This window comes from Ylistrum balloti, unplaced genomic scaffold, assembly GCF_031769215.1.
Source record: "Ylistrum balloti isolate Yb309-2 unplaced genomic scaffold, AGI_CSIRO_Ybal_v1 Utg370658, whole genome shotgun sequence".
NCBI classification, from domain to species: domain Eukaryota; kingdom Metazoa; phylum Mollusca; class Bivalvia; order Pectinida; family Pectinidae; genus Ylistrum; species Ylistrum balloti.
The window spans coordinates 26,237-48,484 of NW_026782399.1; the positions used below are offsets into that span (position 1 = coordinate 26,237).

At 34.8% G+C, this 22,248-nt stretch overlaps 6 protein-coding genes across 6 annotated transcripts; 2 read left to right on the forward strand and 4 right to left on the reverse strand.

Annotated features, from left to right (window-relative positions):
• Positions 1-5,555: 5,555 nt before the first annotated feature.
• LOC132557308 (GTPase HflX-like) lies at positions 5,556-6,728 on the reverse strand. The gene has a single exon (XM_060221794.1). The coding sequence runs from the start codon at positions 6,726-6,728 to the stop codon at positions 5,556-5,558; it is 1,173 nt and encodes a 390-aa protein (XP_060077777.1).
• Positions 6,729-7,140: 412 nt separating this feature from the next.
• LOC132557309 (probable cytosol aminopeptidase) lies at positions 7,141-8,412 on the reverse strand. Its single transcript, XM_060221795.1, has one exon. It carries the CDS (start codon positions 8,410-8,412, stop codon positions 7,141-7,143), a length of 1,272 nt encoding a protein of 423 aa, XP_060077778.1.
• Positions 8,413-9,384: 972 nt separating this feature from the next.
• Positions 9,385-9,777, reverse strand: LOC132557310 (uncharacterized HIT-like protein Mb0782c). Its single transcript, XM_060221797.1, has one exon. The coding sequence runs from the start codon at positions 9,775-9,777 to the stop codon at positions 9,385-9,387; it is 393 nt and encodes a 130-aa protein (XP_060077780.1).
• A 38-nt stretch (positions 9,778-9,815) lies between these two features.
• Positions 9,816-10,730, reverse strand: LOC132557311 (ornithine carbamoyltransferase-like). Its single transcript, XM_060221798.1, has one exon. It carries the CDS (start codon positions 10,728-10,730, stop codon positions 9,816-9,818), a length of 915 nt encoding a protein of 304 aa, XP_060077781.1.
• A 51-nt stretch (positions 10,731-10,781) lies between these two features.
• LOC132557312 (uncharacterized oxidoreductase YgfF-like) lies at positions 10,782-11,558 on the forward strand. Its single transcript, XM_060221799.1, has one exon. It carries the CDS (start codon positions 10,782-10,784, stop codon positions 11,556-11,558), a length of 777 nt encoding a protein of 258 aa, XP_060077782.1.
• Positions 11,559-14,209: 2,651 nt separating this feature from the next.
• Positions 14,210-14,839, forward strand: LOC132557313 (uncharacterized). Its single transcript, XM_060221800.1, has one exon. It carries the CDS (start codon positions 14,210-14,212, stop codon positions 14,837-14,839), a length of 630 nt encoding a protein of 209 aa, XP_060077783.1.
• Positions 14,840-22,248: the final 7,409 nt, after the last annotated feature.

The window sequence follows — 22,248 nt, forward strand, 5'->3', positions numbered from 1 at the left end:
TTCCCTTCAAAAAAATCATCATTTAATTTTTCCACTCCAAGTTTTTCAAAAGCCAGTTCAATAGCTTCAGTTCTTAAAATTTGTAAATCATAATCATTAACTTTGAAATGAGAAAATCTATTACAAAAATTTTTCTCCTTGATTAAATCCTTTTCCTGCTCTTTAATGATTTTTTGAATTCTTTTAGCAGTGGTTTGAATAGCACCTTTATTTATATCTGCCCCAATCCATTTTCTACCTAATTTTTGAGCAACTGCTTGGGTCGTTCCACTTCCCATAAAACAATCAAAAATGATTGAATCTTCATTAGAAGATGCTTTGATAATTCTTTCTAATAATGCTTCTGGTTTTTGGGTGGGGTAGTCTAAAATTTGATTGTGTGCATATCCAATAGTTGCCACATCACTCCACCAGTCCTCTAACAATTTACCCCTATTCTCAATCAATTTCACTTTCTCTTAAAAACTGATATTGCCTGTAAATGAACTACTTCCTGATACTGATGTTGATTTTTTATATTTTTTTCTTAAATTTTCTGTATCAAAAATGTGTTCTTTAGTTTTTGAATATAGTAATATATTGTCATGTTTTCTTGGAAAATTTCTATTTTTTGTGACCACCACTATAACACCATACAATTTCATTTCCAAAATTCTCTTCTCCAAAAACTTCATCTAATAAACATCGTAAATGATGAGATTTATGCCAATCACAATGCAAGTAAATGCTTCCTTTATCACTTAACAATTCTTTTAGTAAAATTAATCTTTCATACATAAATTGTAAATAGTCATCATTTTTCCATATATCAAAATATTGTTTTTGTTCTAATTTGTTATGTCCTTCTCCCTCTAATTTTTCATTATTTTCATCCCCTCGTAATTCTACTTTTCTAATATAATCTGCTTTACTATCAAAGGGAGGGTCAATATAGATGAGGTCTATTTTTCCTCTAAATCCATTATTTAATAGATTTGTTAATACTTCAATATTATCTCCATGAAATAATAAATTACTCCAATATTTTTCTAAATCATTGAAATTTAATTTTATTTCTTTTTTATCATTGTTAAAAGTTCTACCAATTGTGCTGGATAATTTTCTTCAATATTGATTGTTTTTTTCCCAATCCAGTTAAGCATAGGTCTTCCTTTAACTTCATTTATTTTTTCACTCATTTTAAAACCTCATATTTATAAATTGTTTATCTCCATAACTATGTTTGAATTCTCATTTAATAATAAAAACAATGCTAAAACGTATCGAAATTTTGTCATTTTTTCGACATATCACCAATAATATGTCGAAATTTTGTCATTTTTTCGACATATCACCAATAATATGTCGAAATTTTGTCATTTTTTCGACATATAATTTTAATCCCTTATTTTTTTATATAATCCCCATATTTCTTCCCTTACTATAATAGCTTTTTCAATGAGTTTTTGGTTAATGTAGTAATTACTCCTCCCCTTGACTTCTTTTTCTAAGATTTTTTCTTGGGTTAAAGTCTCTAAATAACGACTAGCCGTTTGGCGGTGGACTTTTAAATCTTTTTCAATAAACTCTATTTTTGTATAAGGATATTTGAATAAAGAATTAATCAAATCTTGACTATACATTTTAGGATATTTCTTTCTAATCGTTTGTTTGTGATCCTGCATCAGTTGAACAATTTCCTTTGTTAATAAAGTCATTTCATAAGCACAAAAAACAACCCCCTCCAGCATAAAAACAATCCAATCTTCCCATTTATCGCTATTTCTTACTTCCTGTAGTAATCGATAATAATCATCTTTAAATTCAACGATGTAACGGCTTAAATATAAAACAGGGATATCTAATAATCCCTTAAGGGACAAATACAATATATTAATAATCCTTCCCGTTCTACCATTGCCATCATAGAAAGGATGAATGCTTTCAAATTGATGATGAATGATCGCCATTTTTATTAAAGGGTCTAATTCGCTAATAGAATCATCATTGATAAATTTTTCTAAATTGGTCATTAGGTCTTTTATTTCGTTATGGTCTTGAGGAGGAGTATAAACTATTTCTCCATGATTATTTCTTAGTTTTGTACCCAGTTGTTTTCTAAACCCAGCGTTATGATTTTCTAATAAAGTTTTTTGTATAGAAAGAATAAGGTTATTGTTTAATAGTTTATTTTTTTTAATGCCTGTGAATCCTTGTATAAGGGCTTTTTCATAGTTCCTTACTTCTTTGATATTGCTCGTTAAATTATTTTCAATTTTACTTTTATATAACTCGTCCATAGTTGTTACAATCCTTTCAACTTCCGAGCTAGCCTGAGCTTCTTGTAATGGCAACAAGTTTAATAGCACTGCTTCATTAGGAACGGTCTTAATGATGCCATTTAGTTCTCCTAAACGCCTATGTGCTTCTGCTGCCTTTTTTAAAACCCTTTTTGTCTCTATGTCTTGGGGGAGTGGTAGTTTTTTTAGTTTGTTAATCACCATCTCTCCTTCATTTTAAAACCTCATCTTGAATAAATTGTTTATCTTCCATAACTATGTTTGAATTCTCACTCAATAACAATTTATACTTAAATTTATTAGTCAAGTATGCTTTAAAATACTTTTCTTTTATTTTAAAATCTTCTTCTAAATGTTTTCCCTTTGTCTCTAAAAATATAAATTCTCCATTTTTTTTAATAATTAAAAAATCTGGGGTGTAATTTCTTAAAACTCCCTTTTTATCTCTATATTCAAAAACTAAATCAGTTTTACTTTTATCAGTAATTCCACCAACAAATAAAAAATCTTTTATATTTTCTCTTTTCTCTTGAATTTGATTTAATACAAATTCAAACAAATCTACTTCTAAATTTGAATCGAATTTATAAGGGGTATAATGAAAACTTAAATCATTTAAATTCGGATAGCTTGCTTTATCTTTTAATAAAGCATCTAATTTTTCTTTATTAACTAAAATTGTAGTGGTATAAATTTTAACTCCATCATCATTTGTTTCTTCTTTAAACCCTTCTTTTTTAATAATGGTTAAAAGTTCTTCAATTTCTTTTTCTTCTGTTTTGTAATTATCTATTTGCTTTTCAATTTGTTTTTTAATATCTTCAAATGCTAAAATTGAAATTTCATTTTGAAATAATTCTTTCAATTTATCAAATATTTCAAAATAATCTAATGAATAAAGATTAACTAATTTTTGTGTTGCTTGATAAATATCTAAAATTCTTTGTTTTCATTTTTAATATCTAAAATTTCTTTTTCTGTTAATTCTCCCTTTTTAATTTTTGAAAAATCATATTTAATTAATTTAGATTTATTCTCTTCTATTATTTGCGGCTTTTCAATACTTATATTTTTAATAACACTTTCTTTCTTCAAATATTTTTTAATTTTTCTTTTTACTTTTAGCTGAGGTAATTTATCATCATATTTAATTAAAGTTATTTTTTTTTCTACAAATTTATTTTTACTATTTTTTATAATTTGTAAATCTTCTCCATAAGTATCTTTTAATTGATTTTCTAAAATAGCAGTATTTTTTTGTGATAAATAAATTCTTGCTGGCTTAGTGTTATTAACAATTTGTCTTAAACATCTAGTAGATGCTTGTAAAACAAAATTATTAGAATTTCCTAAGTCTCTTGCCAAACAACAAGAAAATAAAGAAGGACAGTTCCAACCTTCTTTCCCCATTCCAACTAATAGAAATATTCTATAAGGTAGGTTTTTATCATTTATTCTATTAATAAAAATATCTTTGTCTTTATCACTTGATTTTGAATTTACTTCAAAAATGCAATTACTATCTAAACCATATTCTAAAACTTTTTTTTCAATAAAAGGTTTTATTTTTTTGACATCTTCTATTGTTGGAAAATAGATGGCTATTTTTGATTTTTGATCTCCGTCAATTTTAATGTCTTTATATTCGTTAAAAAAATCATCTAAAACCATTGATATGAAATTTTCATCTCTAACTTCACTATAAGAATAAATATTCCCTCTAATATCTTTTAAAATATTTTCTTCTATTCCTTCAATTAATCCATACCAAAAAACAACATCTTTTAAGATTTGTTTTTTGAAATAAGGTGTTCCTGTGGTATTAATAACAACTTTTAAGTCTGTTTTATTTGAGAGATAATCAATCGTTTGTCTAACTTTTTTAAGCTCTTTGTCTAATTGTATTCCATAGGTATTGTGTGCTTCATCAGAAAAAATCCCTAAATTAGAAAGAGTGGATAGTGTTAGCAGCCTTAGATTATAAACATTTTCATTTTCATTTTCTTGTATTTGTTTTTTTGTGCTTAATAAATTTTGTGTTATTTTTTTAGAGAGTATTCTTATTTTTTCAATATTGGTTATTATAATGTTATATTCACTCTTTTTGATAATGGGTATATCTTTTTGATTATCTTGGGTATAGGTTATTTTAAGGTTATTTTTTAATATTGTAGAAAATCTTTTTGGAAGTATTAAATCAATATCAATATAAGAAATTTCTTTTAATGAGCCAATAATTGTTTTTCCAGGAGCAAATACAAGTGCATTTTTTAAAAATTTGTCACCTTTTGTTCTTAAAGATAGGGCAAATTCAATATAAATAATAGTTCCAATTAATATAGTTTTTCCAGCACCCATAACAAGAGAAAAAATATAACTTGGATAATCTAATAATAAACTTTCTTTTAAATTTTCTAATTTGTATTTTTTTACAAATTCATTATCATTTTTAATTTTATCGAATAAATTATCAATTCCTCCATTTGATAAAATCTCAATTAAATCATTTTGTTCTAATTCTATGCCTAATGATTTAAATAAATTATTAGACTCAAAATATTCTTTGTATAAATCTATAATTTTTTTATTATCTTTTTTAAATCTTAAAAATAAATATGTTTCAAGAGCTTCAAATTGTGGTTTTCTTAAAAATTTTAATTTTTTTTTCCCCTCATCTAAAAATTGAAAATCTAAAATTTCTTTAATCTCTTCAAATTCACATCGATACTTTTGCTCCCTCCATTTTTTTACACCTTCTTTTATTGTTTTGTATAAACTCATTTGATTCGACATTTTTCTTCTTCTGTATATTCTTTGATATTATACAATATGATATTTATACTACTGTACTTTGCTACACTTCGTCCTAATTACAAATTAGGGAAACTATTTCAAAAGTTTTGCGATTTTCGCTTCCATCTCAGTTTCCGTGATAGCAAGATGTGAAGCATGCCAGATGGCTTTTGAGTTTTCGATAAGAAATATTTGCGGAGATTGGTGTGTGATGGAAAAAAAATCAGCGATATGGTTGGACAGTGGGCGCCCTTCAACGACTAAGACGATGTAAATGAGGGTGTCGGGATTCCTGCCCTTGTATTTTTCTACATTACGATGAGCTTGAGCTGAGAGCGGGCAGATAGTAGAGTGTTTAAAAAGAAAAAAAGGTTTTTTTTGACTTTCTATTAAATGATTGAAATCTTCAATGGTTTCTAATAGCTTCATAGATGTTTAATTGATGGAGATTGATAATCTTAATGCTATTATCGTTTTAATCATTTAGGACATTAGAGATTTTTCTTCTTTTAATCTCATTGAGTGGATCAGATCGGGAAATAGGATTTGTTCAATTCTTTTTTTTACAAGATCCAAATTAATATTTTCTTTGGCTGAAATCATGATGCCAGAATAAGTGTCCACCCATTTTTTGACCTCTGCAATTTTTTCTTCACCTAAGAGATCCACTTTATTGAATAAATATAACATAGGAATGGATTGAGCATTAATATCATGAATGATCTCTTCAACAAACTTAATTTTACTGATGAATTCCTCGTCGCTGGTATCAATCACTTGGATGAGGAGGTCAGACTCAATGGTTTCAAGAAGGGTGGATTTGAAGGCATTGATCAATGTGGGGGGTAGGTTGCGGATGAATCCAATCGTATCAGAAATCAAGACGGTTTGTTGCGTCTTGGAAAGGTAAAGACGCGTGGTGGTAGTGTCTAAAGTCGCAAACAACTCATCTTTTATCAAAACATTGCGTTTGCTCAAGGTTGTGAAAAGATGGGATTTTCCAGCATTGGTATACCCCACAATGGAGATGCACTTGAAACCATTTTTTTTGCGTCTTTTTAAATTGTTGTTTCTCAAGCCCTCCAATTTTTTTAACCGATCCTTAATAATTTTCTTCTGCTTAGATAAGTGACGCTTCATTATTTCTGTATTGGTCTCACCAGTTCCCCGTGTTCCAATTCCAGCACCTTGTTGACTCAATTCGGTGCCCATCCCGTAAATGCGTGGTCCGAAATGTTCAATGCGAGCCAATTCTAATTGCAATTTGGCTTCGGCTGTTTTAGCATGCTTGGAAAAAATCATCAAGATCAAGTCAACGCGATCCCAAACCTCAATTTTCTTTTTCTTTTTTTCAATGATTTCTTCAATGGCATAAATCTGCCTTAGTAGAAGGGTATCGTTAATAATTAATAGATCCGCTTTGATCTCATCTCCCAATTCTAAAAGTTCTTCTAACTTGCTAAGACCAATGTAAGAGTTGCGGGAAGCATGGAATCGTCTCTGAATAATTTTGTAATGAGTTATACCTCCATAGGTTTTAAGAAGGCTTTCCGTTTCCTCCATTCGGCTTACCACCTCACCCCTAATCTCATGGGGCAGGATAATGTCGAATACAATTGCATTCCGCAGTTTAGGAGTATTGGCTATTAAATTCATGGATGCAGGTACTTCTTAATAAACCCAAGAGAAAAAAATGGCATCAAATAACTGATAAGAGGGTAAAAATCCATATAAAAGAGTGGATGACTATAGCGATGAATACCGCTCCACAACCCAAGTCCTTTACTTTGCCTGCTAAATCGTTTGGATTGGGAAAGAGGTAATCAGCAAGGTTTTCTAATGCCGTATTGATTAATTCAATCATCATGATGACCAGGTAGGACAGGAGAAGAAGTAATTTATTCCACCTACCAATTTCGGAGGGGAGTAAAATTAATAAAATACATAAAACCAGAAGCCCCACTGTCTCTAGACGAAAAGACATCTCTTCTTTAAAGGCGATTTTCAATCCCTTTATAGAATAGATAAGAGATTGAAAAAGTTTTTTAAAAACCTTCAATGTGTTCGCTTATTGCTTTTTCTTCTTATGGTTCATGAAACGGTAGGCAAAGTCAACAAGTAGACGAACGCCAAAACCGCTACCCCCTTTACTCGAATGCCCTTGAGATTGGGTGGATTCCATCACGGGAGCAATGTCAAGGTGTGCCCATTTCCCGCGATATTCTTCGGGGATGAATTGCTCCAAGAATTTAGCTGCGGTACTTGCTCCACCGTAGGGGCTTCCGATATTTTTCAAGTCGGCGACATCGGATTGCAACTCCTTGAGATAAATGTCATCAATGGGGAGTCGCCATAGAGCTTCGTCAACCTGGCGAGAGGAAACAAGCAAATTCTCGGCCAAGTCATCGCTCGGCGTGAAAAGACCACCATAGTGTTGCCCCAAGGCAACGATGCAAGCACCCGTTAAGGTAGCGAGGTCAACAGTGCAGTCAGGATTATATTTTTTAACACCATAATTTAAGGCATCACAGAGAATGAGACGTCCTTCCGCATCAGTATTTAATACCTCCACACTTTTTCCAGAATAAGTTTGGATAATATCGTTCACCTTCATCGCTCCGCTTCCTGTCATGTTGTCAGTAATGGGGATGATTGCCACTACACGCGACGAGTAGCCGGTCTTAACCAATGCTTCAAAAGCAGAGATGACAGTAGCCGCTCCAGCCATATCCATCTTCATACCAATCATGGCATTGGGTGACTTGAGTGAAAGCCCTCCGCTGTCGAACATCACTCCTTTGCCGACCATCATAAAGGTAGAGGTGTTTAGATTGTTAGGTCGGAAATTGTCTAGGATAATCATCTTCGCTTCGTGTTTGGATCCCGCATTAACCGAAAGGATGGCATTCATTTTCATTTTTTTAAGTTCTGCTTTGCCGAAAATCCGACAATTAACTTTCAAAGAATGAGCCATTTCCCGTACTTGTTTGGATAGGCTTTCTGTATGAAGAACATTGGGAGGTTCATTCACCAGATCGCGAGCACGGAATACACTTTCTTTAACAGCTTGGGCTTGCTTGAGTAGGTGGTTGATATCGCATTGTTTTTTCAATAGAGTGGGAATGGTGATGATCACTTCAAATTTATTCGATGGAGGGTTTTTTTTAGAAGAATTTTTATCGCTTTTATATTTTGAAAACTGATAACATCCCAAGTGCAATCCTTCTACAAATGCCGTTAAATATCGTATGGTTTCTTCATTGCTGAAATGGTTAAAAGAGGAAAGATCAACAACTTGGGGAAGATCGCTTTTTTTTGCAAATGCTTGTTTTGAAATCATGCCTCCAATAGAACGAAAATCATTCGTAATGCTTTTAATGGGACAGCTGTGATAGCTTTGTTTTTTCCGTAAGCGAGGAGATTTCCCCAATGAAAAAAAAGTCATTTGTTCAAAATTAAATTCTTTTTCTCGATAGAGGACGAGTTGTGAAGTTGCATCAGTTTTTAAATGTTTGTCCTCTACTGACTGTTTTAGCAGTTTTTGAAAATGAACAGAAGAAAGAAGAAGGGTTTTCAAAGGATTATTTTTTATATTCTTGTTTGAAGGGGTTTCTTTTAAGTCATTCTTGTCATTAAAGAACAGAATGATTTGATTAATCTTTTTTTTCTTTTCTAATGTGGTTTGGATGTTAATTTTGAGATTTGTTTTCATAGTTTTTTTTCTTTTGGAATAAAATTGAAATGATAAGTGCAAAAAAGCCACAGGTGATGAACACATCAGCTAAATTGAAAATGGGCCAAGGGTTTAAAAGTTTTATATCGGAATCAGGTATGTACCACTTCACATAATCGATGACATAGCCATGAGTGAAACGGTTAATGACATTGCCTAACCCTCCAGCGCAAACAAGTAGGAAAGGGATGAAGTTTTCCATTTTTTGGAAGAAGAAAACGAGCAAGATGACTGTTAAGCCAAGTAGTTGAAGCAGTTTGAAGAACCAACTAAGGGTTTCAGGTGAAAATCTTTTTTCAAGAAAAGATAGAAGAGAAAAACCAATGTTATAGTTACGGACATAAAGGAATGACCAAAAATTATCAATGACTTTGATTTCTTGAATTATATATTTTTTGTTTTCTGGGTCATTGCCGAATACCACCAAAGATTCATTCTCTTCCAAGTTGATTGAGATAGATGGATTGGCTTCTCTCACCCAGTTGTCCTCCACCCAATCTTTTACAATGAGGTCAATTCCTGTCAGTATGGCAATGCCTATTAAGAAAAAAGAGGTTTTTTTTTTCAAATGTAATTCGACTATCGATGACCTTTTTGGTAATTCGTCACTAATCGTTGATAGTCTTCTTCACTAAAAGAAAGTTTGGGATTAGAGAAATTTATGTCGGATACTTTATCGATCGGGACGAGATGAATGTGCGTGTGTGGAACTTCCAATCCAACCACGGCAACCCCGATGCGTTGGCAAGATACGATTTCTCTTAGACGTTGTGAAACCTGTTTGGCAAACTTTTGTAGTTCTAAATAATCTGTTTCTTCAAGGTCAAATAAGTAGTCGATTTCTTTTTTGGGTACTACCAGGGTGTGCCCCCATTTAATGGGTTGGATGTCAAGGAAAGCAATGCAATGTTGATTCTCTTCAAGAATGTATCCTGGCAACTCTCGGTTAATGATTTTAGTAAAAATAGTCATTTTGTGCTTCTTTTAATGATAATTAATTTATTGTCAATCTATCGTCTCTTTAGCTGTGTGAACAAAAAACTCAAAATAGCTTTTTGAACATGGAGGCGATTCTCAGCTTGGTCAAAAACTTTGGAATGCTTCCCATCAATGATTGACTCACTCACTTCTAATCCTCGATAGGCTGGGAGACAATGCAAGAAAATATAATCTTTTGTTGCGTCTTTTAGTAAGCGATCGTTCACTTGAAAGCCTTTGAAAGCTTTGAGTTTGTTTGCTTTAGATTCCTTGTCTCCCATAGAGAACCATGTGTCGGTATAAATTACATTGCACCCCTTAACTGCCGATTGGGGGTGATGGTTAAACTCAATCCAACGGTCGTTCACCAAGCAATCTTTCAACACCGATTTTGGACAAGCATGGGATGGAGGGGTTGTGACTCGCAGAGGCCATTTTAATAAACTGCAGAGTTCAATCAAGGAGGTAGCAACATTGTTTCCATCACCGACATAGGCGATCTTGGGTTTAGCAACATGTTCATTGATGGTGAAGGCATCCGCTAACACTTGACAGGGGTGGTGTCGGTTGCTCAGCCCATTAATGATTGGAATCGTGGATGTCTTGGACAAATTTTCTAACACGTCATGATCATTGTTACGGATAATCAGGCAGTGAAAATAACGCTCCAATACGCGAAAGGTATCGGAAAAGCTTTCCCCTCTTTTAACCTGCGTATTTTCTCTTGTTAAAAAGATATTTTCTCCTCCGAGTTCCTTGATCCCCACTTCAAAAGAAATGCGTGTACGAGTAGACGACTTTTGAAAAAACAAACCAATGATTTTGCCAGTGAGAGTCTTTTTCCTTATCGTCTCCCTTCTTTTTTTGAACAACAGAGTTTCTTTGAGGATCTGATTAATCTCAGAGTAAGAAAAATCGGAAGGTTTTAAAAAATGCCTTTGTTTCATTTTAAAATTAAAGAATTAATTATAGAATAAACTATATTAAAAATCAAGAATATGAAAAAGAAAGACACTAAACAGATTAAACCTCTTTTACTAATCACTGGTGGAACCAGGGGTATTGGAGCCGCTCTTGCTTGTTTGTCTGTAAAAGATTATCGGCTCGCCCTTGTTTATCATCGAAACCACGAGGCTGCTCATGCCCTACAAGATCGGATCTTTGCTAATCATAAGAAAGTGAGAAAAGAAGAAGTCCAGGTTTATGCAAGTGATCTCTCTAAGCCGTTGCAAGTTAAGAAAGTTTTTGCACAGGTTCGAAAAGAAATGGGTCCCGTCTCTTACTTGGTAAACAATGTTGCTAAGATTGGAGAAATTGCTAATTTTGATAAAATAAGCCTGCGGCGCTTTCAAAAAACCTTCTCAACAAATTGCTATAGTGTTATTTCGTGCATTAAGGAAGCCCTTCACCAAATGAGGGAACATCCACGCAAACAGGACAAGTGCATTATCAATATTTCGTCAGGAGCGGTTAGAACTGGTGCACCCCATGAGTACATCGACTATTCCATGAGTAAGGGAGCTTTGGAATCCCTCACTTTTGGATTAGCAAGGGAATTGGTTGTAGATAACATACGCGTCAATGGAGTTCGACCCGGAGTTATAGACACCGACATTCACCCTAATAAAGAAACTCGAATTCAAACAAAAGTCCCTATCATTCCTATGGGACGCATCGGCAAGGCAGAAGAGGTGGCAGAGGGCATTTTGTGGTTGCTTTCTCGAAAAGCATCCTATGTAACAGCAACTTTTCTCGACATAGCTGGGGGCAAATAAAAATTTAAACATTTAATTAACTGGATAAAATTTAATAACACAAGTTATTTTTTAACTTGTATAGTATAATTAAATAATCATTCGGGAAATGGGAAAGATTGTCGATAATTAATGAGTTGAAAATTCCATAATGAAGAATCAATCTTTTTGCGACATCGTTATTATTGGGGGTGGCATTGGTGGACTTTATTTGGCTCATCGATTGGAAGAAGAAAAGCAAGACTGGATGCTTTTTGAAGGATCAGACCGTCTAGGTGGGAAGATTGAAAGTGTTGAATACCCTTATCAAGAAAGCGAAGGATCACTTAAGTTGGAGTGGGGTGCGATCCGTTTCGAGTGGGGATGCCAACCTAAATTTGAGTCCCTAATTAAAAAAAACAAAATTAATCTTAAAGGATTCCCTGCCTTTTGTTCCGATAAGGGATGGGAGCTTGGTTTTATTAAGGAAATGTGTAGTCATCTTTGGCGACTTTATCTTGATTATCGTAATTTACCATTTGCTTCTTTGAGTGACGATGAACTGTGGAATCTCTTAAGAGAGAATCAGTCTTCCTTTCTCAGTGAAGAGAGAAACCAACCTTGGTCAGACTTGGATGTTCACAAGTGGCTTCCTTTAAAGTTTGGAGAAACAGGAAAAGAAAGTGGGGTTCAACCTTATCAATACCACTTTGGAAATTGGCTTCAGGTCTACCACTCCGATTGGTATCATAAGATGAAGAAGGCGGAAAAATCCATTAAGGCTTTCATTGTTTTAGAGTTTACCGTCATGGCATGGCTTATGAGATGGACGAAGGTTTTGCTGGCTAATCACATGATTAAAACTTGTATAAATGGGAATGATGACATTACGGGTCAACTGGGAGAAGATCTTCCGATTGATCGCATTTCCCTTCGCACTTCTTTAAATGGGTGGGTCTTTGACAAGGAAAATGGCACTTATGAGTTGCATTTTAACGAAGGGGCGCCAGTCATTTGTCGAAAACTGGTTCTTGCCATTCCACCACGGTCGATTCAAAAAATCATAGGTATTCCTCAAGAATTGAAGACTTTGTTTAGGAAAATGAAAGGTTTTTCACTGGGGAGACTTTTTGTGGAGATTGCTGATCCGTGGTGGGGTGAGAATGATTTTTTTACTACCCAGCACAATTTGGCTGAAGAACTCCAAACAAGAGAGGTGTATTATTATGGAATGCCTGCGGAAGAAAAGCGAGGTGTGATCATGATGTACTTTGAAGATTCTTTTATTAGATATTGGAGTAAAGTTATTCAGGAAAAACAACTTGTTCCTCATCTTGCGCAATGCCTTCAAATTCCCGAAAAACAAATTTTGAGCACTCAATATCGTTTTTGGGATGGTGTTCACAGCCCGTATGCATTTAATTACCTTCTTCCTGGAGTTTGCCCTCGTAAAGTAATTGAAGAGGTGTCACAACTTAATGCTGGGACGCTTTCAGTGGTGGGGGATACCTACTCTTTCGACTCTGGATTTATTGAAGGTGTGCTTTCTTCTTGTGATCAAGCTCTCCAAAACTGTCTTTTGAAAGAAGAAATAAAAGGACAAGAAAAGTCTAAAGTTTTTTCTAAAATATAATATCAAATATCAATTAACCGATCCTAAATGGTCGTTAAGATTTGAGTTTCTTTTTTTTAGATAACTTTCAATACTCACCAAGGCAATAGCCACCCAGATAAAAGAAAAGACGATAAAATCCATGAAGCCAAAGCTTTCAGCGTAAACAAAGATAGCGATCAAGAAATGTAAAGTAGGGGTGATGTATTGGATGAACCCCATGATAGACAAATCAATGTGCTTAGCGGATCGGCTAAAGAGAATAAGAGGTAGAGATGTAATGGGCCCTAATGCGATAAACAGAAGGTTGGTTTGTTCCCAGTCTAAGAAAAAATTTGATTGTCCCGTATTGAATAAGTAGAGTACATACCCTAGGGCAGGGAAAAACATGAAAAAAGTTTCGATAAAGAATGTTGTAATGGAGTTAGCTTTAACCGTTTTTTTAATTAATCCGTAAAAGCTAAAGGTGAGGGCAACCCCTAATGAAATCAAGGAAAATTGTTGTGCCAAGAAAGCCTTAAATATAAAAGCAAGACAGGCAAGGGTAATGGCTATTTTTAGACGGGGTCGCTCTTTGAAGACTAGAATACCTAAGGAGATGGTGATCAACGGTGAAGCGAAATAACCCAAGCTAACTTCTAAAATTTGTCCTCGATTCACAGCGTAAACAAATACAAGCCAGTTAGAAGTGATCAGTGAGGCTGCAATGAATAATTTCCAAAGATAGTTTTTGTTCATCAAAACTCTTTTAACCTCTTTGGTTTTCTTAAAAAGAAAAATCAATACCCCTACAAATAGAAAGGACCAAATTCCTCTGTGGGCAGTAACTTCCAAATGTGAGGCAAAGTCAAGGGATTTAAAATAGATAGGAAAAAGTCCCCAAAATAAAAAACCTAGAACGGCAACAAAAATGTGATGGTTTAGATAACTGGAATGGTTGGGAATATCAGTTGAAAGTTTCAAGAGATTTTGTGTGGCTTATAATTCTATCATTCACCTATCATTCACGTCGATGAGAACTAGAAATTCCAAGAGATAATTCATTGTAGAATTAAATGTCTTTTGGGTATTAAATATTGAAATGAAAATCAAACAAGTTTTTGAAAACAATCGACAATGGTTAAACAAAAAACTTGAACTTGATTCCAATTACTTTAAAAAACTTTCTCAAGGTCAAAGCCCCAAACTTCTTTATATTGGTTGTGCGGACAGTCGGGTATCTTGTGAGGAAATCATGGGACTTTCTCCAGGTGAGGTTTTTGTTCATCGCAACATTGCTAACCTTGTTCCCAGCAATGATTTAAGCTCCATGTCGGTGATTCAATACGCCGTAGAGCATTTAAAGGTAAAACATCTCATCGTGTGTGGGCATTATGAATGTGGTGGGGTTAAGGCAGCACTGGAACCACAACATTTTGGGTTGCTCAATCCATGGTTAAGAAATATTCGGGATGTTTATCGTACTCACCAAGAAGAACTTGACTTGATCCAAAATCAAAATGAACGACATTGTCGTTTAGTGGAACTTAATGTTCGAGAACAGTGTATCAATGTGCTTAAGGAAACAGTGGTGCAAGAAGCCATTCGCCAACGAACTTTAAATATTCATGGTTGGGTTTTTGATGTTCATACAGGTAAGCTCATTGATTTAAAAATTGACTTCAAAGCCCTTTTAAAAAACATCACCAACATTTATCGGTTGGATGGTTAGGATTAAATCCGATAATACTTTTTTCCTGGCAATTCTCCAATTTCCCCAGCTAACATGCCTTCCATTACCAATTTAATCAGGTCTGGAATTTGTATCTTTAGGTTTTCTGAAAGGTCGTTAATTGTTTGAGGGTTCTGCGAGATTTCATCCATCAGTCGTTTTTCAACAGAGATTGAATCCAAATCTTTGTTGCGTGAAAGATCAGATGCCGATTCATTTTTTTTATTGCTTGGTTTGTAATGATTATTCGCATCTTTTTTTAAAAAACCAAATTGATGATCTAAAATATCATCAAGCTTCTTCACTGGAATGCCACCCTCTTGGAAAATACGATAATTCCCAAGGTTGATTTCAGGAATGTTTTCAAAGGTTTCATTTGAAATATTGTAGTCATAGACATAAATCGTCTTGCCTTGTTCAAGACCGCAGTTAACGGTAATAAGTGCTCCACTTTTAAGGGGAGCTTGCATCAGAAGAACACCTTCGCTTAATGCGGAAATGATACGGTTGCGACGGGGAAAATGCATGTAATGTGGTGGGGTACTTGGAGTGAATTCTGAAATAATGCAACCTCCACGATCAAGGATTTTTTTATAAAGAGGTTGATTCCCAAGTGGGTAGTAAACATCCACCCCGCATCCCAGTACAGCTGTAGTAGAGCTATCTCTACCTTCAATGGCTCCTCGATGGGCACAAGTATCCACTCCGATTGCTAAACCCGAAATCACATGTCCCCCTACAGAGGTGAATTGTTTGGTGATTTGATGTGTGGTTTGGTTGATAAAAGAGTCACTTCTCCTTGTACCGATAACAGATAGGCAACAGGAAGTCGGTTGGTCTAAATAATAGGTAGGAAGATCACCTTTATAGTAGAGCACTAGAGGCGGTTGGTAAATTTCTTTTAAAATCTTAGGGTAGTGCCTGTCTGCGATGGTAACCCATTGAATACCCAATTTCTTGCATTCATTCTGTACCGTTTCACTTTTTTTTAAAAGTTTATCTCTGCCTTCATATTTTCGATCCTTCCTAATCAGGCCGATTTTATTAAATTTGGAAGGAGGTAAATTCAAAACAGTTTCATATTTATCAAAACATTTTTGATAAATATCGATGTGCCTTAAACTCAATGCTTCTGACATACTGATTGCAAAAGCGCTTTGTGATTCACTGTATTTCATAATCATACCTACAAAAGTATTGTATTGATTAATGAATTTTAAAGTACTATTTGAAATTTTGTAGGGTTAACTGAAATTATCCGAGGAATTAAACTGAAAGAATTCCTTCATTAATTCCTTCCTTAATTAATTGATTGAGAATCTCCCCAATTAAGCGAAACGAACCACTATAAACAAATAGCTCATCAGGTGAATTTTGCCATGGAATTTCACTTAAACTAGTGACGGTTTCCACCTTTTCACCTCTTGTTTCGTCGATAATATTTTTTACCCATTCGACTTTCCTTAATGGAACATAGTGTAATCGGCAGTCAAAAAATACTAAATTCCATTCATTCGGAATGATCTTTATTAAATGAGCGATGTCCTTATCGTAAAGGGCATAAAAGTAGAAATGAATTTTTGAATACTTTTGCAATTCGGGATCATTTACAATACAATCAATCAAGTGTTTAAAAGACTGTGGGGTATGAGCTCCATCAAAAAGTAAGTTTCGTATTTTTTGATAACGCCCAATAATGGGGAGTTTCTTCAATACTTCTTCAAGGTGTTTTTTTTGAAAAGAATAGCCTTCACCTTCTAAGGTGTGCATAACCAAACTTAAATTCATTTGAGTGGAGGAAGGGATAAAGGATGGTGGATCAAGAAGCAACGGGTGAATCTCAATCGAGTGGCAGGGGGAGCCTTGTTGATGGGCGGTGTTTTCAATCAGATGGTTTACCTCAATGTTTTGTCGAATATAATAGATAGGAACTCCGGGCTTGATAATACCAGCCTTTTCGTGTGCTATTTCGGGTAAGGTTCCCCCTAACTTGTCTGTATGGTCGTAGTCGATCAATGTGATCATGCTTGCCAAGGTTTGGGAAGGGTTTAGACAATTAGTCGAATCCCAACGCCCACCTAATCCAGTTTCAAGAACAGCAATTTCTATACCGTTATTTTTAAATAAGCACATTGCGATAGCGGTAAACAAGTCAAAGAGGGTAGGGTTGAAGTCATCGACATTTTTTTTCAGTGTTGCTGCTACATCCAAAACTTCTTCCATAACGGGAAGTAATTCCTCCCAAGATACTCTAGATCCTCTGATTGAGAAACGATCTCTTTCATCGAGAATTTGCGGAGAAGTAGTGTGACCCGTTTGATGTCCGAGTACTTCTAAAAAGTAGGCGAGCATAGTGGTAGTTGTGCCTTTACCTTTTGTACCAGCAATGTGAAAAGACTTGAAGTGATTTTGGGGATTGCCAAGAGCGGTTAATAATTGCTTGATTTGATCTAAATTATAAAAAGTTTTTGTGTAGGGGGTTGACCTTCTTTTTTCAAAATTGCTATAGCTGTAGAGCCTTTTAAAAAGAGAGGTGAACGAGTCCAATAATTATTTAGAAAAAGAGTAGAGAATAACATTTAGTCCGAATTGAAGAGCTTGCTTGCGAACAGATTCGGGGTTTTTATGTACTTGATAGGGTGCCCACCCGTCTCCGATGTCTGTGTTCTTAGTGTAAAGAATGACTAATTTGCCATTATGATAAAACCCTAAGACCTCAGGTGCTCCTCCATCATGTTTGTGGATTTTAGGGACTCCTTTGGGGAATGAGTAATAAATATTGAAGATGGGATGATTGAGTGGAACTTTTTCCCATTCCTTGTAAGGAAGAACCTTTTTGATTTCATTTTTCACCGAGCTATCTAACCCGTAATCATCGTTAATAAAAAGGAAGCCTCCCTGCTCAAGAAATTTTTGTAACTTAGTCACTTCCGATTGGCTGAAAACGAAATTCCCGTGACCCGTCATGTAAAGGAAGCTATGATCGAAAACGTTATATCCATCCAGTTCAACTTCCACTGGGTAAGGATAAGCATTAATTATATTATGCTGATTAACAAATCGCATGAATTCAATAGCTCCGACTTTTCCCTCATACCAGTCCCCTCCTCCTCGGTACTTCACGACTGCAAAGATAAAATCATAGGTTTCCAAAGAAGGTGGGATGCGATCATTTACGAAAGACTTCTGTGAGGTTCGGTTGTTTTGGGCGAGGAGAAACATTGTTGTGAAATAGAACAATAAAAAGAGCAATCTACTCGTTTTTAAGCCGATGAAAATCAGGGATACAGAAGGCATTAAAGATGATTTTATCATAAAATAAATGGTGAGTTTAAAACTGGTGTTTTGATTTGACAACCTATTTAAGAATATGAAATTATTTTTCGATTCTAATAATAGAAGGATAAAAAATAAGCTTGTATAAATTTTATTGATTTTATACCATTACATTGTAAGGAAAATGTGTTGAAATTATTAATAAATAAAAAAAAATGCTATAAAGAATGTTATAATATTTTGGAATATACACATTAATTAATGTAAAAATATGTGAATTTAAAAATTTATTTTAAATCTTATTTAAGATAGTAAAAAATGAATAAAACCAGTAAAATTAACACAACAAACAAAGCTTTAAAAGCTAATCAAATTACTTTCCATTCATTAATAATTAAGTTCAGACTCTCACAATTAATATTACTATTATTGTCTTTTCTTCTTCTTACATCTTGTTTTTTTGATAAAATTAACCCCACTTACACAACAACTTTTGACAGTCAAGGTGGAAGCACGGTTCCAGATCAGCAAGTCAATTATGGCGAGAAAGTAACTCAACCTTCTAATCCTACACGAGTAAATTATAACTTTGGTGGATGGTATGAAGATGAATCATTGACCACTATTTTTAATTTTGCAAATACAGTAATCACTAGTGATCGAACTTTGTATGCCAAATGGAACGCAGGTCAAAACGCAGTTCAATATGCCGTAACATTTGATAGTCAGGGTGGAAGCACGGTTACAGCGCAACAAGTCAATTCTGGCGAGAAAGTAATTCAACCTTCTAATCCTACACGAACACATTACAACTTTGGTGGATGGTATCAAGATGAATCATTGACCACTGTTTTTGATTTTGAAAATACAGTAATCACTAGTGATCGAACTTTGTATGCCAAATGGAACATAATAGAATACACCTTCACCTATGGTGCCGTTTTTAAAGATGGAGTAAATGGTGTGGACGGATTGAATCATGCAGAATCTGTTGCCGTTAGTCCAGATGGGAACAATGTCTATGTGACAGGTTTTAAAGATGATGCCGTGGCAGTGTTTAACAGAAATACAACAACTGGTGTACTCACTTATAGCACCATTTTAAAAGACGGAGTAAATGGTGTGGACGGATTGGATGGTGTATATTCTATCACCGTTAGTCCAGATGGAAAGAATGTTTATGTGACAGGTTATTACGATAATACTTTGGTAGTGTTTAACAGAAATAGGACAACTGGGGCACTCACCTATAGCACCTTTTTTGAAGACGGACGATTTGGTGTGGACGGATTAAATGAAGCAGCTTCTGTCATCGTTAGTCCAGATGGGAACAATGTCTATGTGGCAGGTTATCAAGATGATGCCGTGGCAGTGTTTAACAGAAATACAGCAACTGGGGCACTCGACTATAGCACCATTTTTAAAGACGGAGTAGATGGTGTGGACGGATTGGATGGAGCTCAATCTGTCACCGTTAGTCCAGATGGGGAAAATGTGTATGTGGCAGGTTATCAAGATGATGCCGTAGCAGTGTTTAACAGAAATACGACAACTGGTGTACTTACCTATAGCACCGTTTTTAAAGACGGAGTAAATGGTGTGGACGGATTGGATGGAACTCAATCTGTCACCGTTAGCTCTGATGGGAACAACGTGTATGTGGCAGGTTATGAAGATGATGCCGTAGCAGTGTTTAACAGAAATACAACAACTGGTGGACTCACCTATAGCACTGTTTTAAAAGACGGGCAAGGTGGTGTGGACGGATTATTTGGTTCAACTTCTGTCATTGTTAGTCCTGGTGGAAACGATGTCTATGTGGCAGGTTATAATGATTCTGCCGTGGTAGTGTTTAACAGAAATACGACAACTGGAGCACTCACTTATAGCACCGTTTTTAAAGACGGAGTAAATGGTATGGACGGATTGGCTGGTGCTCGATCTGTTGCCGTTAGCCCTGATGGAAAAAATATCTATGTTGCAAGTGAGAATGATAATGCCTTGGCAGTGTTGAACGGTAGCGAGTGAAACTAGTGGATAAAATTATCTTTGGTCAAAGAAATTATATAAAAATATACGCATTAATTAATGTAAAAATATGTGAATTTAAAAATTTATTTTAAATCTTATTTAAGAGAGTAAAAAATGAATAAAACCAGTAAAATTAACACAACAAACAAAGCTTTAAAAGCTAATCAAATTACTTTCTATTCACCCTCACAATTAATATTACTATTATTGTCTTTTATCCTTCTTACATCTTGTTTTAAAAGAATTTACCCTACTTATGAAATAACATTTGATAGTCGAGGCGGTAGCATGATTCTTCCCCAGGAAATCAATTATGGCGAGACAGTAACTGAACCTTCTAATCCTACACGAGTAAATTATAACTTTGGTGGATGGTACGAAGATGAATCATTGACCACTATTTTTGATTTTGAAAATATGATAGTTACTAACGACCTAACTCTTTATGCCAAATGGAATGCAGTTCAATATACCATAACATTTGACAGTCAAGGTGGTAGCACGGTTCCAGCTCAGCAAGTCAATTATGGCGAGACAGTAATTCAACCTTCTAATCCTACACGAGTAAATTATAACTTTGGTGGATGGTACGAAGATGAATCATTGACCACTGTTTTTAATTTTGCAAATATGGTAGTTACTAACGACCTAACTCTTTATGCCAAATGGAACGCAGATCAAAACGCAGTTCAATATACCATAACATTTGACAGTCAAGGTGGAAGCACGGTTCCAGATCAACAAGTCAATTCTGGAGAGACAGTAATTCAACCTTCTAATCCTACACGAACACATTACAACTTTGGTGGATGGTATCAAGATGAATCATTGACTACTGTTTTTAACTTTGCAAATACAGTAATCACTAGCGATCGAACTTTGTATGCCAAATGGAACAGAATTGAATATACCGTAACATTTGATAATCAAGGTGGAAGCACGGTTCCAGATCAACAAGTCAATTCTGGAGAGACAGTAATTCAACCTTCTAATCCTACACGAACACATTACAACTTTGGTGGATGGTATCAAGATGCATCATTGACTACTGTTTTTAATTTTGCAAATACAGTAATCACTAGTGATCGAACTTTGTATGCCAAATGGAATGCAGTTCAATATACCATAACATTTGACAGTCAAGGTGGAAGCACGGTTACAGCGCAACAAGTCAATTCTGGAGAGACAGTAATTCAACCTTCTAATCCTACACGAACACATTACAATTTTGGTGGATGGTATCAAGCATCATTGACTACTGTTTTTAATTTTGTAAATACAGTAATCACTAGTGATCGAACTTTGTATGCCAAATGGAACAGAATTCAATATGCCGTAACATTTGATAGTCAGGGTGGTAGCACGGTTCCAGATCAACAAGTCAATTCTGGAGAGACAGTAATTCAACCTTCTAATCCTACACGAACACATTACAACTTTGGTGGATGGTATCAAGATGAATCATTGACCACTGTTTTTAACTTTGCAAATACAGTAATCACTAGTGATCGAACTTTGTATGCCAAATGGAATGCAGTTCAATATACCATAACATTTGACAGTCAAGGTGGAAGCACGGTTACAGCGCAACAAGTCAATTCTGGAGAGAAAGTAATTCAACCTTCTAATCCTACACGAACACATTACAACTTTGGTGGATGGTATCAAGATGCATCATTGACTACTGTTTTTAATTTTGTAAATACAGTAATCACTAGTGATCGAACTTTGTATGCCAAATGGAACAGAATTCAATATGCCGTAACATTTGATAGTCAGGGTGGTAGCACGGTTACAGCGCAACAAGTCAATTCTGGAGAGAAAGTAACTCAACCTTCTAATCCTACACGAACACATTACAACTTTGGTGGATGGTATCAAGATGAATCATTGACCACTGTTTTTGATTTTATAAATACAGTAATCACTAGTGACCAAACTTTATATGCCAAATGGAACATAATAGAATACACCTTCACCTATGGTGCCGTTTTTAAAGACGGGCAAGGTGGTGTGGACGGATTGAATCATGCAGAATCTGTTGCCGTTAGTCCAGAGGGGAAAATGTCTATGTGACAGGTTTTAAAGATGATGCCGTGGCA